Source organism: Muscardinus avellanarius, assembly GCF_963383645.1.
Source record: "Muscardinus avellanarius genome assembly, chromosome: 8".
NCBI classification, from domain to species: Eukaryota; Metazoa; Chordata; class Mammalia; order Rodentia; family Gliridae; genus Muscardinus; species Muscardinus avellanarius.
The window spans coordinates 1,721,150-1,741,820 of record NC_137794.1 but is presented as its reverse complement, the minus strand read 5'-3'; the positions used below and the strand labels follow the sequence as shown (position 1 = coordinate 1,741,820).

At 53.0% G+C, this 20,671-nt stretch overlaps 1 protein-coding gene across 1 annotated transcript; it reads right to left on the bottom strand.

Annotated features, from left to right (window-relative positions):
• Window positions 1-5,792: 5,792 nt before the first annotated feature.
• On the bottom strand, window positions 5,793-14,073 carry APOBEC2 (apolipoprotein B mRNA editing enzyme catalytic subunit 2; the record flags this gene model as incomplete). Its single annotated transcript, XM_080700178.1, has 2 exons — window positions 5,793-6,336; window positions 13,934-14,073. 2 exons carry the CDS (start codon window positions 14,071-14,073, stop codon window positions 5,793-5,795), a joined length of 684 nt encoding a protein of 227 aa, XP_080556304.1.
• Between the last annotated feature and the right edge of the window lie 6,598 nt (window positions 14,074-20,671).

Genomic DNA, 20,671 nt, shown 5'->3' with positions numbered 1-20,671 from the left:
AAGACGAGCATTTCAGCTGTCTCTGCTTCTTGTAACATCCCTATGAGGCCGTAGGACAGGAAACTGACGTTCAAATGCAGAGGGGATTTCCACATGACATAGTCTGTGTCATGGGCCAGCCTTGGGTTGTTGTATTTCGGGATTTGGACTGGGACTCTGGAGGAGGGATTGCTTGGGATATGGTGCTGTGGTTTTTGCAGGAGATCAGGACCAGGTGGCCTGGAAGCCAGAAAGCTGGGCCTGATGTGTGTGGCTGGCCGCTAGGTGGCAGCTTCCATTGCGTTTCTGTGCTGCTGGACTTTTCAGGGAGGGTGAGCTCTGAGTTGCTTTGGCATCTTTTGTCCTTTGTGCACTTAACTTGGTATTATCCTTATGGCAAATTCACCCCAGGAGAGACGTAGGGGTTGTTTTGTTTAAATTACAAAATTGAGTTCTGCATTGTTAACCATGAATCTGTGGTGACCAAAATGGACCAATAAACCTTATCTTGGGTTGGAGTGAGTCCCGTACTCACGTCTGTTCTGGACTAGGGTGACAGGATGAAGCGGTGACCTAATTTTGGAATCAGAGGGTCCACTGGGAAGCGTGGCAGAGTAAGAAACAGGGAGGGCAAGAACCAGGGACCTGCGAGCTGGAAGGCAGGAAGCCCAAGCTCATGGTGACTGTTCCTCTCTGTGCACTGCATAGTTTCTGTGATTAAATATATCTGAATAGAATCAAAGTAACACACGCTCCATGTGGGAGCAGAGTAGTGACCCAGTAAATCTGTGACTTTCAGCCAATCCACAGGAGTCTTCTTCCCAAGGCAGCTTCCTGAGAGAATTTTAACTCGATGGTGAGTTAAGGGGCGGCAGGTGTGTGTGGACTTCCCTAGAAGATCCTGCTGCAGATACCTGGGATCTCAAGAGTACCACAGCAAACATTAGCTCCCTTTCTCTTGAGGCTGAGAAGTCCTGTCTCGTTTAAAGGGGGTGGGCTCAGCCAGCGGCTTAGTGCTGGAGCTTCTGGAGCAAGCAGGCTTCCCCCTGGCTGTGGTGCTGAGGATTTTTAAAAGCCAGAACTCCTACTGACTGTCCCTGAAGTAAACTGGGTGTGTCATGGGACTTGCTGTGTCCCTTGTGTAAGAGAACAGCTGGACTTTAGGAAGGGCTGTTGGAATGCCAGGAAGGCCGTGTTCAGGGTACCCTTGTACTTTCTTCGTGCTCTCACTGGCTCTGCAGCCGGGAGGGGCAGTGGCAGAAGGACTGTGCTTCCCCTGTGGAGCAGGCGGGCTCTGCGCGCTGGGTCTGGGAGTGGTGCAGAGCCCACTCACTGGCAGACCGCTAAGCCTGGGCTTTTCTTGAAGCTTTGTTTCTGTCTACACGAAGTAAAATCCGAAGGGGAAGAGAATGTTGAAATGTGTAGATGGAAATGAAAGCTGGGTGATTAGCAGAAACGTAACGATTTTGTTTACTTCTATGCAAATCCTCCTCCCCCCAACCGCACAGTGCTGGGACTTGAACCAAGGGTCTTGTGTGGGGTGTACGACTGAGCTGCACTCGGTCTCCATGCAAATAAATCTCAACACTTGGATCCAACACATGGTGTTCTAGGCTGCTTCTGCCTTTAAGAGATTACAGTTAATTCTTCTCACAGCGTGTGTGCCTCATCTAGGGCTGTCTGGAAGTGGAGGTCTGAAGAGCTCTGTGGGCTGCGGACAGTCCTTAGCACACTGGACGCCTGGGGCAGGAGGCAGGGCCCAGGAGCTGAGGACGTGCACTTGGAAACCCAGTGAGCCTTTGGCAGACACCCAGCATGCACACGGGGAACTGCTTCACGTAGGCCTCAGACTTGTGCCTGTCACTTACGTGCTGTGTACTGAACACTGTTGTAATGTGTGACTTGATGTGTGTCCTCATACACTGAACTGCTGCTGCTACTTCTCGCCCTGTGGGGGTACTGGGATGGAACCCACTCTACCTCTGAGCTGCACACCCAGCCTTACTGTATTATTTTACTTTGAAAGGCCTCCCGAGGTTGCTAAGGCTGGTGGTCTCAGCCCTGCGGTCCTCCTGTCTCAGCCTCCCAGGTACTGGGCTCAGGGTGCCCTGCCACGTCCTCTCTTCTTTAATCAAGAGGCCAATTACTCATTAACTGGCATTGGGATGGGGGCTCCTTCTAATGTTCCCTCTGGGTTTTGTCGCACCTTCTCTGTGGTCTGGAGAGAAGAGAAAGGCTCGTGAACGAGTGTCCTGTACAGAAGAGACAAGCTTAAGAAGGCTGAGGCCATGAGAAGCCGCGGGAGGGCAAGTCCCGTTGCCTAGACAAGTCCCGGCTTTGGCGTTCGTCTTCCTTCCCTAATGCCGTGGTTTCCCAGTTCCACGCTTAGTTCTTAGCCTGGGACGCACTCCCTGGCCATGGTAACTTCCCAACATCCAAGTTCTTTAAAAAAATCAGGCCACAGAAAACCCACACAATTTCTTTTATTAATGTTGCTGTTTTTCTTTTTTTTAAAAAAAGGCCCAATTTAGCACAGACTGCAGTTTTGGCTGTATTGCTAAGCCCTGCACCATGGGTCAAGGCCCTGGCCTGAAGCACCCTAAGGGGAGTGAACTTCAGCCTGTCTTCAGCCTGGTGCCCGGTGCGGCTGCCAAGGGCCCGGCTGATGAAGGGAGCGGTGGGACGCGCGGCGGGCCCTCAGGAAATTGTCCAGGGGTGGGTTGGTGTCGGCTCGGAGCGGCGTTAGGAAGACAGGCATTTCCAGGTGGTGGACATGTCAGTGCTGGCTCCGGTGGCAGCGGCAGGCCTTCATGAACAAAACAAAACAAAGCGTGTTTGCAGAGGTCTTGAGCTAAGGCTTCGGTGTGCCTCCCCCAGAGGTCCCTGGCCGCCTCCAGAGCCTCTGGCTCCCTGGCTACCTTAGACTCAGGGTGGTTTCCTGCATGTTTTGGTGTGGTTCACAAAATAATAAAAAGCTCAGAAGAGATCTTTTTGTCTCTTGGGTTAAATATGCAATTAAACATTATTTTTAAACAAAAGGTGAAATAAATATGAGGAAAGTTTTATTCAACAATGGTGGTTTCTTGGGATTAAACAGCACTGTTCTTTTGGACTTTTATTTCTTTCTTATATTGCGGTACTAGGGATGGAATCCAGGGGCATTCTACCTCCGAGCTACATCCCCAGGCCTATTTTTTTTTTTTTTTTTTTGCGGGTCTGGGGATGGAACCCAGGGGCATTCTACCTCCGAGCTACACCCCCTGCCCTATTTTTTATTCTTTATTTTGAAACAGGGTCTCACTAAGCTGCAGAGGGCCTCACTAAGTAGCTGCCGAAGCTGTCCGCAAACCGCGATTCGCAATCCTCCGGTCTCAGCCTCCTGAATGCTGGGATTACAAGTGTGCACCACCATGCCCAGCTCCCAACCCTAGTTTTTATTCTTTATTTTGAAACAGGTCTCACTGAGTTGCAAGGGACCTCACTAAGTAGCTGAGGCTGTCCACGAACCGCAATCCTCCTGTCTCAGCGTCCTGAATGCTGGGATTACAAGCGTGCGCCACCACGCCCGGCTCTTTTTACTTTTAGATTACAACCCTATTTTATGTCTTTAAAAAACAAATCCTAATGTATTTTAACCTTTCCCTTCAGGAGCGTGAACAACTCAGAGGACAGGGAAGCCTGTCAGTGGACTCAGATAATATAGTCAGAGATGTACACTGAAGACAGAGACTTATAATGGGGGAAATGCCCACGAATATTCTGTTTGAAAATGATCTGCGGGCGTGGTGGGCACACTTGTAATCTCAGCGTTCAGAAGGCTGAGACAGGAGGATCTCGGTTCATGGACAGCCTCGGCTGCTTAGTGAGGTCCCTTGCTTACTAACAGTGAGACCCTGTTTCAAAATAAAAAATAAAAAAATAGGGCTGGGGTTGTCACTCAGAGGTAGAACGTCCCTGGGTTCCATCCCTAGTACTAAAAAAAAAATCTGACTTAGAAATGGACTTTTTCTTCTAACTAGTTAATTCTGTTAATTTCTCTTACTTAGTGTCAGTTACAATTCTAAATTTTCCAAAGTCAAATATCTTTTTAGTCTTCCTCAAAATGCTTGAATTTTTTTTTTTTTTTTTTTTTTTTTTTTTTGGGTGGTACTGGGGTTCCTGGAAGTCCTTCTACCTCCGGGCTACACTCCCAGACCTCTTTTATATATTTTTTTATTTGGAAACAGGGTCTCTTAAGCCAGCGTGGCTGGCTTTGAACCTGCGCGATTCTCCTGTCTCTGCCTCCCAAGCGTGGGGATTACAAGCGTGCGCCACCACACCCAGCAAAATGCTTGATTTTAATTTAAAAAGTCTTTGGGAACTTGCTAGTCGTGTAGCTGGAAGAAGGTTCGGGAAAGATGATGTACACGAAAGTGTGGTAGGGCTAGAATTAAGCCAGTGCCCCTCACCCCGTAGTCTGTGCTGGGTCACAGTGATCATGCCTAGAGCAGCGACGTCCCTACCGCCGGCGTCACCAGCCCGAGTGGCAGCTTGCCTGTGTGAGCAGACGGCCCTCAAGGTATTTTCTCACCGCGGACTCTGAATTCAGCGCGTGGGTCCTACTTTTTCTCAGAAATGGCTGAGAATGGTCTTTGCGGATTGGCATATGTTCAGCCTCGGTGACCAGGCGCCTGGGAGCGTACCTAACAGCAACACCTGCCAATACTGAGCTCCAGCACTTTGATGCCTGCTCAACGTGTCCGTGAGCCGCAGCTCCTCTTAATGGCATTAGGGGTGAAAAACACCAAAAGAGACTTGAATTGCTTCTATGTTCTTTTAATACGTGAGTTGTTCCAGAATTAAAGTTGGTATGAGGGAGGTGAGGACCCCTCGTCACCGGGAGATTTGGATCAATCAGTAGCTCTGGCCTTGGGAAGGAAGGGACTCGGTCCAGTCCTAGCATTTCTGTGGAAACTAACTGGATGGGATAAAATTTAAGCAAAGATAGTAAAGGATGCTTTAGCTTCCTTCCTGACGACAATTGGCCCGTTTCTGTGAGAGCCTAATTTACCTCAGCAAGAGGCCAAATTGGCCTTAATCGTGTCCTAATTGTTTGCTTAAGTACCCAATCCTTCCTTCCTGTTCTCGGTCCCCTCTGCTGTCTGGGAGGCTGCGTCTGAGCTGCCGCCTCTTCCCTGCGTGAGCTAGCTTGCTCTGCACGCCCTCCTGGCGTCCTGCGTCTCATGAGTTGTGACGAGCTCTGCACACTCACCGCCATTCCTGCCGCCCCTCACAGTGTTGGAGAACACGGAAGCGGCAGCAGGGCTGGCCAAAGCTAAAGTTGAACACAGTTTCACTGGGGACGTAGAAACTGCCAAGAATAAAGAGTTGTCCTCTGGGGTGAAAAACGGAAGTCGAGATTGCAAATGGATCTGGGAAGGGCATCTAGAAGAGGCCCGGAGTCGGCCTCAACACACGCAGCGGGCGCTTGCGGAGCTCAGACGCCGTCTCTGCTGTTGTTCTGTAACAGGGCTTTGCGCCGGCTAAGTCATTCTTTCTCAAAGCTTTAGGACCCCTGTTAACCTTGGGCATTCCAAGTGTTGGGAAAGCTAGTTTGGAGTAAACGGGTATGTGCGAAAGGGTTAAGGGACAGAGATTCAGAGGGAAGAGAAAAAGAAACGACGTTCGCAAACGTTCTTACAGCCAGCCAGAAGCAGAGAGCTGCAGACCTCTCGAATGCAAGTTAAGCAGGGCGCCCTCATTTTCCCTGACCGGGTTAGTAAAGCGAGTGTGCCCTGGCGCCCCGAAGACTCACACAGGCTGAGCCCGGTTACCTATTTGAGGATGTCTGCCAGCTTCTCCTCGTAGTAGAGGAAGTTCTCCTGAATGTCCTCCCAGGGCTCAAAGGCCTTGGATTCGCCCTCCTCTTGCTCGACAAAATTCTGCCAGATGTACTCGAAGTCCTGGGGCTTCATGATGCGGAGCTTGCAGCCAGCCTCCTTGAGCTTCTTCAGAGCAGCCTGGATCTCCGGCTCCTCCCACATGAAGAGGCGCCCCACCAGGATGAGCAGGCGGAGGTTCCTGGTCTTGCCGAGGGTCTGGATGATGCGGTCGGCGCAGGCCGCGCAGGGGCTGGAGGACACATACCAGGTGACGCTGTACCGCAAGGCCGGGTCGCAGGCCGGCAGGATGGTGTTGAAGAAGGCCTCCTCCGCATGAGCGGTGGCGTGCTCGTCCTCCAGGTAGCCCCGGGACGCCTGCACCTGGCCTCCCTTGCCTTGCGCCTCCACCACATAGCACAGGAAGGTCTTGTTCCGCCCGGAACTGTACTCCACATTCCGGAACTGAAACTTAAAGTAGTTGACGGGCAGCCGCTCCCTGTAGGTCAGGGAGACAAAGGGACAGGAAGTAAGGGAGAAAGCGAGCCATGAGTCTTGTGTCTAGAACAGCCTGGATAGGTAGATCGCCAAGACACCCGTTCTTACTAAAAATAGGCCTTGCCTGTCAAGGCCGATGTCAGTGACAGAAAGACATGAATAAACCCCAAAGTTTTTATCTGGAGGGAGGGGAGAGCTCAGGTGGAGGTTTGCATTCTGGTCACCTCCCTAGGAAGGCTCTCCAAGCGCCGTCTGCGCCATCACTGGACACGACACACCCCTGTTTCTAAAGCAGGGGACCTAGAGCCACATAGAGGACCAAGAAATGGCAGCACCGGGCCCCACTCCCAGCCGAGGACATCTGAATGTCTGGAGAAGGGTCCCAGGAAACGGTTTTTAAAAAACCAAGGACAACGTTCTAGGTGGTCCTGACATGTCTGCGGCCGGCCGGGGCTAAGGAGCGATGTTCAAATACTAAGTTGTGATCACAGAGTGGTGCGCGTGTTCGGATCCTCCTGACAGCAGGACGGCGCTTTGCAAAGCACCTCACGCTGTCAGCTCTCCTCCTTACTCAGCCAGCTGCACTCTGAGCATGGGATGGGAGTGTGTTTTATATTACCAGGCTTGTCTGCGGGCCTTCTCAGGTCTGTCTTTTTCTTCAGGTGAAAGGACTGTCATATGGGTCTCTAAGAATATTCATCTATGAGACAGACTACCCAAACATACCTTTGAATAATTTAAGTCTGTGTATAGATAGTACTGAGTGATTTCCACATTGTAACAGTCTTGGCCTCTGTCCTCCAGATAGTTATGATCTAGCAGCTAGATCCTAGCAGGGCCAAGAAGACATAAATAAAATAGCTAAGAGCATTAGAAAACTGTTAAACACGGATAGGTAGAGAAGGGGACATATTGTGGAGAGTCTTAAACGGTTCGCCTTGACCAGTCAGGAGGGCATAGAGAACCATTCTCAGTTCTTGAGCAGAAACGCCCAAAACAGTGATGTCCACAGAAGGGGATCGTGGTGGCCCTGGGCCAGCGGGTGTGGCCGGGCATGCCCCACACCAAAGAAGCCCACGAGCTGACTTTGACGCCAGACTTGGCAATGAACAGTGCGGCTATCCAGTAGCCTCGAGGATGGGGTGCAGGCCAGGTCTTTGAAGAAGTTTGGTAATAGTAAGGAGAGAGGAAGGGACAGGGCCAGAGAGGGCATCGGAGTTGAAGGTAATTTCCCTATTTCTTTGAATGCGTGTGTTTTGCTAAAATACAGAAGACTGCAGGTTTGATAGTCAAGGAAAATGAGGTTTTAATGAGAGGGATTGAAATCTCAGAAGCAAAGAAGGGGGTAAGAACCAGCTAGAAAGCCGAATGTTTTTCTTTTTAAAACTATGTATAACCTCAGCTGGGTGTGGTGGCGCCTGCCTGTAATCCTAGTACTTGGGAGGCTGAGACGGGGGATCACAGATTCAAGGCCAGCCTCAGCAACTTAGACCCTGTTTCAAAATAAAAAAATAGGGTTGGGGTTGTAGCTCAGAGGTAGAATGGCCCTGGATTCAATCCCTAGTACCATCCCAAAATAATAATAATAATAATAATAATCATCATCATCATCATCATCATCATCATCATCATCATCATCATCTTAGGCCTAGAGGTGTAGCTCAGTGGCAAAACACTTGCCTAGCTTGCATGAGGTCCCGGGCTCCATCCCTAGCACTATCAACACACAAAACAAAAAATAACTCTGCAACTCGGCCTGCCTCCCAGGCCACCATACATCACATGTCCCTTTTCTTTTTCCCCGAAAGGTGGCCGGATTCTCTGCAGCCCAGTGCCTGCCTTAGCCGCGTGGGGTTAAGCAGCAGGTGCTGCAGAGGCGAGTAAGCTTGAGTGCTTGCCCTGCGGGGTCCCTCCCCCACCTCTCCCATCACCAGTCTTCTCCACCCAAGTTTCCATGTCTCCTGCTGTCAGCTTATGTTCCCACTGTGGAGATGGATGTGCTTGAGGACTCAGCCCAGGATTCCTCTGAGTACTATACTTAGCTCTCTAAGCCCCTCGGTCCCTAGTTGAAGGTGTTTATTATTTACTTAACATTTTCGCAGAATAGGCCACCTGGCGTTGCCCCGCTCCCCCTCAGTCTGTGCTGGAAGTCCACTTACACTGCGCTCACCCCAGCTGACCGCTCCCCAACCCTGCCGCTGCTCAGGGTCCCTCTGCTCCCTGAGTGGCTTTCTGCTTTGGAGGGGCACAGAGCTTACCTTTTCTGCTCAAACCCTTTTCTCTTATTCTTCAAGACCTTTTTGGCAGCCCACCCCTTCTCCCAGCCTGATCCACAGCCATCTGTGTGATAGACTCCCCGGTGGGCTTTTTAGAAGTATTCGTGTTTGGTTGGTGGCTTCAGCAGTAGCTACCCATGTGCCCCTCATTTTTCTTTCGGGAATCCCCTAAAGCACAGTCCCACCTTCCCCAGCTCTCGCCCAGCCAAACGTGAGTCGGGCCCAATACAGTTAAAGGTGGTCGATGGCTCTGAGAAGTCTGCCTCTCAGCTTCTCCGAGGTTCTGACATTTTCCCCTCTTTCCCTCCCTAAGCAGGAGGAGAGGACCCAGAGAAACCCGAAACCCAAGGAGGGGAAGAGAGGCCACTGCTCTATAAATATCTGTTTCTGGCCCCTCTGGCTGCAGCCCTGGAGCCTCCCCTGCCCGACAGCAGGGCCTTTGGAAGAGGCACCTGGGAACAGCCTTCAAGGGGCAGGGGAGGCGGGGAGGTTGGGCTCCCAGGCTTTTATTTGAGTTTGCCCGAAGACTAAGCTCCATGGTCTTCTAGAAGGAGCACGAAGGTCACTGAGGTTCTTTGGGGTGCATACAGATGGAAGAGCTAGGTCCTGGAGGGTAACTGAGAGAGCAGAGGCAGTAGGAGTCTGATATTTCTGCAGGGAGCTGGACAACATGGCTGTCTCAGACAGTGTTCTGGGATGACAAAGCAGCCTATTCTCAGGAGTGGGTGTGGGACAGAGACGCCAGACTTCGGAATCACAAATATTTTTATTCTTTTCTAACATGCTAAGCCTGGGTCTTATATTTATTTATGCCTTTTACTCTGAGTCCCACCCGATATTTCACTAGTAAAGTAATATGTGTAGGGGTGGGACAGTGTGTGTGTGTGTGTGTGTTGGACAGGAGCGATGCTGGTAGACCCCCTCCTTCCACACCCAGCCCCTCCTTCAGGCATGGAGCCAACAGCATGGCCCGCTCCTCCCCAGCCTCCGCATCGCCTCCCTTAAGGCATTCTCCTATTCTCTGCAAACACGACCGGGGCATCCCAGTCTCTGCAAACACGACCGGGGCATCCCAGTTGGTTAAGAATCCTGAAGCTGAGCAGACGTGGGGGAAGTGGCTGCTTTAGCCTCTGCCCGCTGGAGGGAGAAGGGATGTGGGTGAACAGCAGTGCATTCTCCTCAGCTTTGTGTCTGAGAGCCGCCGTTCTTAGGGATAAGTCTAGGACAGAAGGGAGCCGCAGGAGGTGGTCAGCACGTGAGCCTTTGCTCGGGGGCCCTGGAGTGGCAGAGCCGCTCACAAGTCCCAGCCTTCACCAGGCCTGTCAACTCCGTCTGGAAGAAGTCGAGTTGCTGTTTCCAATGGCTGACCCCTTTTTCCGACCACTTTCAGGGCACTTGCCAGGAGTGGCATCATGGGGGGGGGGCGGAGGGGAGCGCAGGAGCAGAGCGTCCTAGGGCCGAGGATCCCTGATCCCAGATCTACAGGCTGGATGGAGTTCTGTGTGGGGCAAGCAGGGGCCAACCTTCTCCCTGGGAGGCGCCACCAGCTCGGAGGTTCCTGTTCTCTGTGGCACGCCTCCCAGCACACGTGGTGGTGAGAGTGGTGTTGAGGCCCCTTGCTTGCTTTTTCTGGGTTTTGCCTGTCTTTTCTCTCTTTGTTCCCTACTTGGTCAGAGTAGCTCAAGCAGACCCACTCCCTCTGCCAGTCAGCTCCGTTTCATAAGAATCCCTGTGCTAATAATTCTGCTTCCTGCAAAAACATCCACAAGCAACCACAGACCAAGAGAAACACACCAGGGCAAGCCGGGCAGGCCGCGGCCACTCCCTGCTGCGGTGGGGAGGCACGGGCCTGGCGTCCCCGAGGCTCTGTGGTCAGGAGCCTCGGCATCTAAGCCCGGCCAGGTCCCTGCACATCCTGAGCGTGGTTCTGTGAGGCCGCCTCCTCGGTCCTTCCCCATCACCTGTGAGGAGGCCTCCCGGCCCGCCCCCATCTCCGTGTCCTCCAGAGCCGAACACACAAAGAGCACTCACTCATTACTTCAGTGATTCAACAAATAATTGTTGAGTCCCCACTGGGGCCAGGTGCCAGAAAGAGAACAGCAAAAGAGGAAGCCCTGTGTCGTGGGATGATGACAGAGGACCGGGGAGCAGCAGCAGGTGGGCAGCTTCTAATGAGGAAGAGTTGGCGGATGTGAAGAAAAAGTACTGTATGGCTTTTGGGGTGCAGTGTGGTGCTTTAAGCCAGGCAGTCCTGGGGCCCCGGCCACACTCCTCCTAACTTTGATGAATCACCCCTTCTGAGGGTCAGTTTCCTTAACTGAGAGACCAAACCATCCATCCTTTTAGATTCTGGACCACAGTAGACAAACTAAAGCTTGTATTGCTGGATGGGGCTTTCTCCAGGCCTTGGGACAGACCCTTAGGTGGTCCATCTTAAGCACGACCAGACCCTTCTCCCTACTCCCTCGCACCTGCAGCCGTCTCTGTCTCTCAGCGGTGTGAGGCTGTTTAACATCCAGCTCTCGGAAAGAAAGAAAATAACCCCTGACTTCTAACACTGGCAGGTTTTTATAATGTAAACATTCTCACTGTGGCGATTTCCAGCCAGCAGTGTCAGGTCGCTGAGCGCAAATTCAGAGGGAGAAACGCACCCAGTCCGCCCTCAAGCTGAGAGGAGCTGGACGCCATTGCGCCACTGCGACTCTAGCCTCCCCAGTGCTTCCCACGCGTGGCTCTGTCAGTGTACGTAACAGAAGCACATGGGCGGGCATCTCCTTCCCACCAGGTCCCCTGTCTCATTTTATTTTTTCAAGATTTTATGTTATTTTATAGTACAATATTTTGAGAGAGATCTTTGCACAGTAGTAAAAATTACAATTAACATTATATACCACCAAGATATATAATAACATGTCATTTGCCCAAAATAATTTTAACACTGTTAAAAAAAATACACCCATCTAAAAGTGGTTTTTAAGCTATAAACCGTCCCCAGAAAAGCCCCCTGCCCTTATGCTGGTTTTCAGCTCAAATGGAAGAAGTGCTTATTCCACACCCATCCAGCTTACTAAACTGGCCCCTGGGGGAGGGCGGGAGAGGAGAGCTGCCCTGCACAGGCTCAGCCCACCTCCAGGCTATTTTAAGCATCTGTTTACTCAGAGGGAGGAAGGGAGGGAGGAAATGTCTCTACCTTGGCCGCTGCAGCCAGGGAGGCTCAGGGCTGCACTTCTCACCTGCGCTGCTCCTGCACCCGAGCGTTGCCCCACCTGGCCTCCTTCTCGAGCCTTGGGTCATGGGAAGCCTCAGACCCTCACTACCTTGCAGATGGACCTACGTGAGCTGTGTTCTGGAAACCCAGGAAAGGCCCCGAAAGAATAAGAAGAGACAAGCAGTCGGGAATCGGAGGACCTGCTCCTCCTGGTCCTGTGGATTTGGACATAATAATCAATCTTCCTGAGTCTCAGATTTCCTTGCGGTAAAGGCGCAATTGTACCCCCTCCTAGCATCGTGCTGAGGGTGGGATGAGCTTGTTCACTTGAAAGTTTGTTGTGAGTATTAAGCCCCAGACATGTCAGTTACACCAAAAGACTTAACCCTTCAGACCCCGGGCCCCCAAAGCATGTTCAAATCAACAAACACAGTCTAATTCGGCTCCCATGCTGGGGAGGTGCCAGGCTGCACCGACCACAGCGTGTGTGCCCGCATGTGTAGCCAAGGAGAACAGAACCCAGAACGCTCAGGTGTCGGGAGAAGGATCTCCTTGCGAACCAGAGCCCCTGAAACGACTGCGGGCGCCGCTGGCCAGGCCCCAGGCTTTCCCTGTGTCTATATTAGTCTGCCCAGCTGCTTCCTTAATCCTAGGATGGGAGTGAGATTAGCTGGGTCAGCACAGGCTAGTGGAAGTCTGGGGGCTTCTGCTTCAGGAACTAGGCAGCCCTTCCCTTCTCTCTCTCTCTCTCTCTCTCTCTCTCTCTCTATCTGCAGAACGGGATGGAACCCAGGGGCATCATACCTCCAAGCTACACCCTCAGCCCTATTTTTTTGTGTTTTTATTTTTTGAGACAGGGTCTGAGTTGTGAAGGGCTTCTCTAAGTAGCCGAAGCTGCCTGCGAACCGCGATCCTCCGGTCTCCACCTCCTGAATGCTGGGATTACAAGCGTGCGCTGCCGTGCCCCGTGCGGCCCGTTCTCTTTGGAATCAGAAAGTATCTGAGCTGGAAAGGACCTTGGGAATCTCCTAGTGGAGCATCTCATATTGGAAATAATAAAACCGAGGCCAAGACTGGAAAACTGTCCACCAAGCATAAAACAAGCCCAAATGGCCCCCTTAGGGTCCCTACTTCCCCTTGAGGTGCCTAGACCTCCATGATTCCGGAAGCTTCTCTTCCTGTGGCACCCAGAGACCCCCAGGAAGGAAACCTTAGGCTCAGGGAGGAAATGTGGCCCCAAAGATTCGCTTCTTACTCTTAGGGATTCAGCAGGGCCTTCCTCTCCAGGAAGAGAGAGGGGGAAGGAGGATGACTACTTGATTTCTTCCTGGGGATGCCGTGGTTTGGACAAGAAAGAGGGGCCCGTACATGGCCCCGTCTTCGTACCCTCTTACTGGCCACCTACCCCCTTTTCAGCACCCTCTTGAGGATTTCTAAGCCTCCTTATTTTTGTCCAACATCTCTCATTTGCCACTACTAGTAAGCTGAGGCTACTCCTGTTCCCAAGGGCTGGTGTCCCCTGGAGGGCACCCCTTACTTTGGGGATCCGTGCTTAGACCCTGTTCTTGGCCCCAGTTCTTCCAGGCAGGGGCTGAGCGTGGGGAAGAGTCCCTCTGTCTGAAGCCCCTGGCTGAGGGTATTTCCTTACAGACAGACGTAGACAGACCCTAGGGGGACGCAGGAGAGATTCCATCAAATGGAAACTTCTCTCTCCGCCTTGGGAAAGGAGGGGTCTGTCCTGGCTGCCTTAGGGTCTTTGACTCCAGAGAGAAACTCTAAAGAAAGCCTAGAGACATCACCTGAGGACAGACCCACCAGAAGCGGAACAGCGAGAGGCAAGTTGCGGGGTGACGTTGGCAGGGGCCAGCTCTAAATCTGCCAGTCTCGCCCAACTCCTGGGCACTAAACCTCTCCGCAGAGGCAGGTGACTCCCAGCCAAGGGGGCCCTGGCCTCCAGAGAGCTCCTCCTACCTCCTCCTGATTTGAACCCAAGATGTCGCCCACAAACCCAAGAGTGTGAGCCCCCCCACCCAGCACACAGGGGCATGGCTGGCCCTGACTTGTGCTCACAGCCTGACAGCCTGGCCCACGCCTGCGCTGTCCGCACGTCTCACCCAGTGACGATCTCAAAGGGCGGCAGGTCAATGAGCTCCTTCAGCTTCTCGGGGTCCTCCAGGTTCTCCAGGTCCTCCCCATTCTGGGAGGCCGGCGCGGCGGCCTCAGCGGCCGCAGGGGCCTCTCCCTTCTGGGCCATGGAGGGGCTGCGGCTCAGGGATCAGGACTGGGAGGAGAGGCAGCGGGTCTGGGCCAGGGCCTGGCGGCAGAGTCCCAAGCAGCTGTCAGCAGCTGAGCCCGGCTGAGATGACTGAAAAGACGGGGCTGGGCGGGCTCCGGTGCATACGCTCAGTGCAGGCTTTATAACCAGGCTCCTGCCCTCCCCCACCCCCCGGCCATCTCTGTCTATCTTTTTTTAATTGAGTGACAGCGGGTGCCAGGGTGGGGGAATGGAAAATCTGGCCACTAGCACCCCTATTTATCAGTCTGTACAGACAGGAAGCTGGCAGGTGGGGTCAGCTGGGCCTGTGCCTCCCGGCCTCTCCTGTGCCTCCCTTGATTTCCCCAAACTTCCCAGCTCCCACGCAGGCTTGGTGGATGGGCCCCCGGGCGGCCATCCTGGGACTTAGGGGGAAAACCCTTTCAGCGTTTAAGAGGGTGAGGCAGGCGTTGAGACCCCAGCCGTTTCCATGGGGGAGCTTGGGTTCAGGATAGGAGGGTTCCTAGGAGAGGAGGGCGGATACTGAGATGCCCATTGTGGACCCAGAGTACAATGTCAGGTTGACCAGGAGCCCAAGCAGTGGAAGGAGCTATCGCTCATTACGGTCCAAGGTTTATTTTTATTTATTTTATTTATTTATTTTAGTACTGAGGATTGAACCCAAGTCATTCTACCTCCAGGGTACAACACCGCCCTATTTTATTTTATTTTGCGATTCTAGGGATGGAACCCGGGGGCATTCAACCTCTGAGCTACACCCCCAGCCCTATTTTTATTCTTTATTTTTGAAAGAGGGTCTCACTAAGTTGCGGAGGGCCTAAGTAGCTGATGCTGTCTGCGAACCGCGATCCTCCAGTCTCAGGTTCCTCCTCTCCTAGGAACCCTCCTATCCTGAACCCAAGCTCCCCCATGGAAACGGCTGGGGTCTCAACGCCTGCCTCACCCTCTTAAACGCTGAAAGGGTTTCCCCTCTAAGTCCCAAGATGGCCGCCCGGGGGCCCATCCACCAAGCCTGCGTGGGAGCTGGGAAGTTTGGGGAAATCGAGGAAGGCACATTCAGACCCCTCCTGAATGCGGGGATTCCAAGCGTGTGTCACCACGCCCGGCAGCTATTTTATTTTATTTTTTCATTCCAAAACAGGGTCTCACTAAATTTCTAGGGTCTCACTAAGTTGCTGAGTCTGGCCTCCAAGCTATGATCCTCTTTCTCTGCCTGCCAAGCAATGGGATCACCGGTGTGCACCACCATGCCCAGCTAAGTTTTGTGTTTTTGAAATGGGCCAGGCAGTGAAACTGAACATAAACCTCTTCACTGCCTTGGGAGAAAATGTGTGCTCTCCCCATGCACATGCAGAAAAGTGGAGACTCTTAGAGGGTGAGTGTCCTGCTTAAGGCCACGCAGCTCATGAACGGCACAGGGCAGGCAAGATTAAAGCCCAGGACATTTTACTCCAGAGGGCAAACATTCAACCTTTGTGCTGTTTTCTCTTAGTTTTTTGTTCATTTAACAATATATATAATACATATAATATATACATATATTTTATTTATTTATTTATTTATTTGGTGGTACTGGGGTTCCTGGAAACCCTTCTCTGGGATGCACTCCCAGACCTATTTTATATTTTATTTGGAAACAGGGTCTTGAACCTGCGCGATCCTCCTGTCTCCGCCTCCCAAGCGTGGGGATTACAAGTATGCGCCACCATGCCTGGCATATACATATATTTTAATATAGCATTATATATGATATATATTATGTATGATATTATATATGTCACATTATTATATAATATATATCATAAATGTATACGTCATGTTATATATCATGAAAAAATATATATACATACATATATATATATATATATATATATATATATATGGTGTATGTGTGTGTGTGAGGCAGTGTGTGGTACTAGGAATTGAACCCGGGGAAATTGTACCTCTGAGCTACATCCCTAGCTCTATTTTTAATTTTATTTTTGAAACAAGTTCTCACTAGGTTGCTGAGATTCTCACTACTTGCCGAGGCTGTCCTCGAACCTGTGATCCTCCTGTCTCAGCCCCCCAAGTGCTGGGATTGCAAGCATGCGCCACTACGCCTGGCTTCCTGTATCAAGTATTTATCAAGCACCCACTTTATAACAGGCTCTGTTTTGAGGTCCTGAGTCTGGCAAGGAACCGGGAGGATGGAGGTGCCTGCCCTTGGGAGCTTAAAGGGGCGGCGGAAATCCACAGTGCGCTGGGCCTTGGGGAGCAAGAGGAGAAGGGCGTGGGGGCACAGGAGGTGGCCAGGTGTGAGCTCACACTGTCCTGGGGAGCCAGGGAGGGACGTTGAGAAGAACAGCTGCGGAAGGGTCCGAAGGACCAAGGAGATCTAGTAGTAGGAAGATCTAGGAGGGGAGAAAGAGGAGGTGCCGGAGCTTCCCTGGAGTGCTGGGGGAGCAGCGAGGGCACCTGTGTGGCCAGGGAGAGGAAGGGGAGGCCAGGGAGGCCCTGAGCGGAGGAGGCTGAGGCCAGGGAGGCCCTGAGCGGAGGAGGCTGAGGCCAGGGAGGCCCTGAGCGGAGGAGGCTAAGGCCCATGTCTTCTCTGCAGACCTCTGCCCTTTCTTGGAGGGAGACAGTGAGTGTTGTCTCTGAACAGCGGAGACACAGGGTCTGACTTCGGGTTTTTGCAGGCTCCCCTGGGCTGCAGGTTGAGACTGGACCAGAGGTGGGAGGGAGAAGAAGCAGGAGGACTCGTCAGGAGCCTGTTGAGAGCAGAGAGAGGGAGAAAAGCGGAGCCCCTGAGCTGGAATAGCAGTGGACGGTCCTGCGGACGCCATCTGCTCACAGCGTGATCCCAGGTGTGAGGCAGGGTCCCGAGTCTTCGTTCTTGGGTGGTGCAAACACTCTTGGGCGTTCAAAGGTCAGGGTCCCTACAGGCTGAAAGCCAGGTACACTGAGGAACGGATCCGAAGTCGGCTCCAAGCGGGTTTGCATGATGGATGGGAAGGCAAGGCCTGGTCTGGTTGGAGAAGAGCAGCCAGGGTGTTTAAAAGGCCAGGGCTTGGCCTCCGGCCTCCAGCCTCCGACCTCCAGAGAGTTCTGAGCGGCACAGTGCAGGGTTGGTATGGTGGCCAGCATTTGTGTTGGCCGGGTCGTCTTGTCCTCTCTGCTGTCTAAGCACGATTGCTGTGAGCGCCCTCACATCCGCAAAGCGCCCCAGCGTGGACGAGGAGCCCGCCCCGCCCGCTACACTTCTCACTAAAAGCACCCTTATCCAGATTATTTTTTCAGACATTTTCCCAGGGGAATCTAGCCCAGGGTAGAGGGAACCTGCCTGTGTCCACAACGAAAAAGCAGTGACAGCTGATGAATGGCAAAACGCATTTGTTATGACGCACCTTACCACACTTAAATGCAGAGCGTTGACTTCATTCTCTCATTTAATCAACACCTATCGAGGGCTCCTCTGCGCGAGGTGCTGTAGTAAAAGGCAGGAACGCAGAGATGAATACGCAGGGCCCGCGCTCCTTCTAACAACGGGGGCATTAATCAGGCGCTCGGGCGTGCCGTGAGCCGGGCTCAGCCTCCCTCCCGGGTGAATTATTGGCCTCATCTGGCAAGTTAGGGGCCTGCGGCATAGAAAAGTGAAATGGTTTTTACAGGATCACCAGGGTGTGAGTCCAGGTTTTCTGAGCCTAGGTTCAGCCTCTGCAGGGCTGCACCCAGAGACCTGGGATTCAGCATCTCCAGCCCTTTAGGGCACCTCGTCCCAGCCTCGTGGAGAGGCGTGCCTTGAGGGCGGCTGTCACTTCCCTGAGCTGGAAAGGCTCCTCCCTAGAAACAGGCTCTTCTTATTTTGCTGGTGCCGGGATGGACCCCAGGGCATTCTACCTCCGAGGTACACGCAGGCCCTATTTTTTATTCTTTTTTTCTTTTTGGTGGTACTGGGGGTGGAACCCAGAGGCTTTCTACCTCTGGGCTATGCTCCCAGACCTTTTATATATATATTTTTTATTTGGAAACAGGGTCTCACTAAGTTGCTGAGAGCCTCACTCAGTAGCTGAGGCTGGCTTCGAACCTGTGCGATCCTCCTGTCTCAGCCTCCCAAGCGCGGGGATTACAAGTGTGCGCCACCACGCCTGGCTTTTTTATTCTTTATTTTGAAACAGGGTCTCACTGAGTTGCGGAGGACCTCACTAAGTAGCTGAGGCTGTCTGCGAACCGCAACCTTCCTGTCTCAGCCTCCCGAATGCTGGGATTGCAAGCCTGCGCCACCGCCCGGCTGGAACAGGTTCTTAGACTTTGGTTCTGTGTGCAGTCCTGCCTTGGGAGGGGAATGGATCCATAGCCCCTCCCTGCCCTTGGTTCTTTGTGTGACCTCAGCCAAGCCACACAAACTGAGGCCCTGTCTTTGGGCCTCAGTTTCCCCGTGACAGGAGCCGAGCCGCCGCTCTCTACTCCAGGGTGGTCAAAGGCACGATGGCGAAGGATCCAGGCGGGCGAGGCCTCCGGCTCAGGTGAGCTGTGGCCAGTTACCCGCCGCTCCCGATAGATAGCTTGAGTGGCCAGGCTGGTCCTCCCACGGGACCCCACACAGCTTTCCCTTTGACCTTTGGGAGAGCCCTGGGCCCGCCTCCAGGCCCGTGACTGACAGCTCCCTTTCCGGTGCTCCTTCTGCCCCTCCAGCCATCAGCGGGGCCTCTGACCTGCTCTGGCTATTTATGGCACTTTCTGGGGCCCTGGATTCCTGGCGGGTGCCTGGCTCTCCTCTCCAAGCTGGAACAGTTTACCCACGCTGGCCCCAGAGTGCAGCAGCTAATCTGGGGTATCAGGTGCCAGGGACCTGTCTCCGCCCCCAGCAGCTGCCGCAGCAAGGCTCTTTTTGGGGCTGGCCTGCTCTGCCCTACCCACACATTAAGCCTACCGGGGCAGCTCTGTCAACCCCCCACCTGCAGAGGAGGAGGCTGGACAGCCAGGTATCCTGTTCAAGGTCACACAAGGAGTCAGCGGGTGCTGGGATTTGGACCCAGCTTGTCAGCTCCGGGTTCTAGGCTTCTCCTATTGCCCGTGTTGCCTGGCTCTCAGTACCATGGAGGCGAGACCTTACTTAACACGACCTTACCTTGAGCATCCGTAGCTTGATTCATCCCCTCCATGGGTGCTTGGGGTAGGTACTATTATGATACCTGTGTATTTTATCTTATTTATTTTTGTGGCACTGGGGATTGAACCAGGAGCATTCTACTTCTAAGCTATACCCTCAGCCCTATTTTACTTCTTTTATTTATTTATTTATTTATTTTTTGGTGGTACTGGGGGTGGAACCCAGAGGCTTTCTAACTCCGGGCTATACTCCCAGACCTTTTTTTTTTTTAACATTTTATTTGGAAACAGGGTCTCACTAAGTTGCTGAAAGCCTCACTAAGTAGCTGAGGCTGGCTTTGAACCCTTGCGATCCTCCTGTCTCAGCCTCCCAAGCGCGGGGATTACAATCGTGTGCCACCATGCCCAGCTTTTACTTTTTATTTTGAAACATGGCCTCGCTAAGTTGCTGAGGCTGCCCTTGAACCTGCGATCCTCCTGTCTTACCTTCCCAGGCATTGGGGGTAATGGGAGTGTGCCGCCATGCCCATTTTACTGATGAAGAAACTGACCCCTGGGTGTGAAGCGACCTGCCTGGTGGTGCCACTGGCGGGGCAGAGCCGCTGCTTCCAGAGCTTAAACCCTCTACCATTTCGCCATCTCTGCTGCCGCCAGGACCAAGGCCACCTGGGGGATGTGAAGATGCTGACGGAGGGAGCTGCAGCCTCAGCAAGGACTTCTTTTTTTTCTTTTTCTTTTGTGGTACTGGGGATGGAACCCAGGGGCCATTCTACCTCTGAGCTACACCTCCAGCCCTATTTTTTATTCTTTATTTTGAAACAGGGTCTCACTGAGTTGCAGAGGGCCTCACTAAGTGGCTGAGGCTGGCTGCAAACCTGAGATCCTCCTGTCTCAGCCTCCTAGGTACTGGGATGACAAGCGTGCCCACCATGCCTGGCTTCAGCAGGAGCTCTTGCAGGGAGATGGGGCTCTGGCAAGTATCGGAGTGGGTGGGTGTGCTGGGGATACAGCAGAGAGGACACAAGCTGTTGTGCAGGGATGGAACCCAGAAGGGAGCTGTCCCCTTGCGCAGGGAGGCGGTGGTTGGAAGGAGCTGAGCGCTTGGGAGCTGTTGCCTGCCACTCCCAGTCTCTCTCTCTATGGACTTCCTGTGGACATTTGGGGGGGTTTTCCCGGCGGCTGAGGAGGAGGGGACGGGGCCAGGCATGGCTGCCCTCCCTGGGAAGGGAGCAGAGAGGCCAGTGGAAAACAGAAGGCTGGCCAGGGGAAAGTTTACATCTCACTCTGAAAGAAGATGCCTCCGGGCACATGCATGGAGTTTTTGGTTCATGTGCGGGGACAGCTGAGACCCCAACAGTGCGTTGCCCCAGAGACCCAGCCCAGGCGCGCCAGCCCCGTCACTACCGAGACGAGGTACACAAACAACGGGTAGCTCGCAGGCAGACAGGGACGGAGCCTGCCCCTCTGGCAACCGCTTGTTGACATA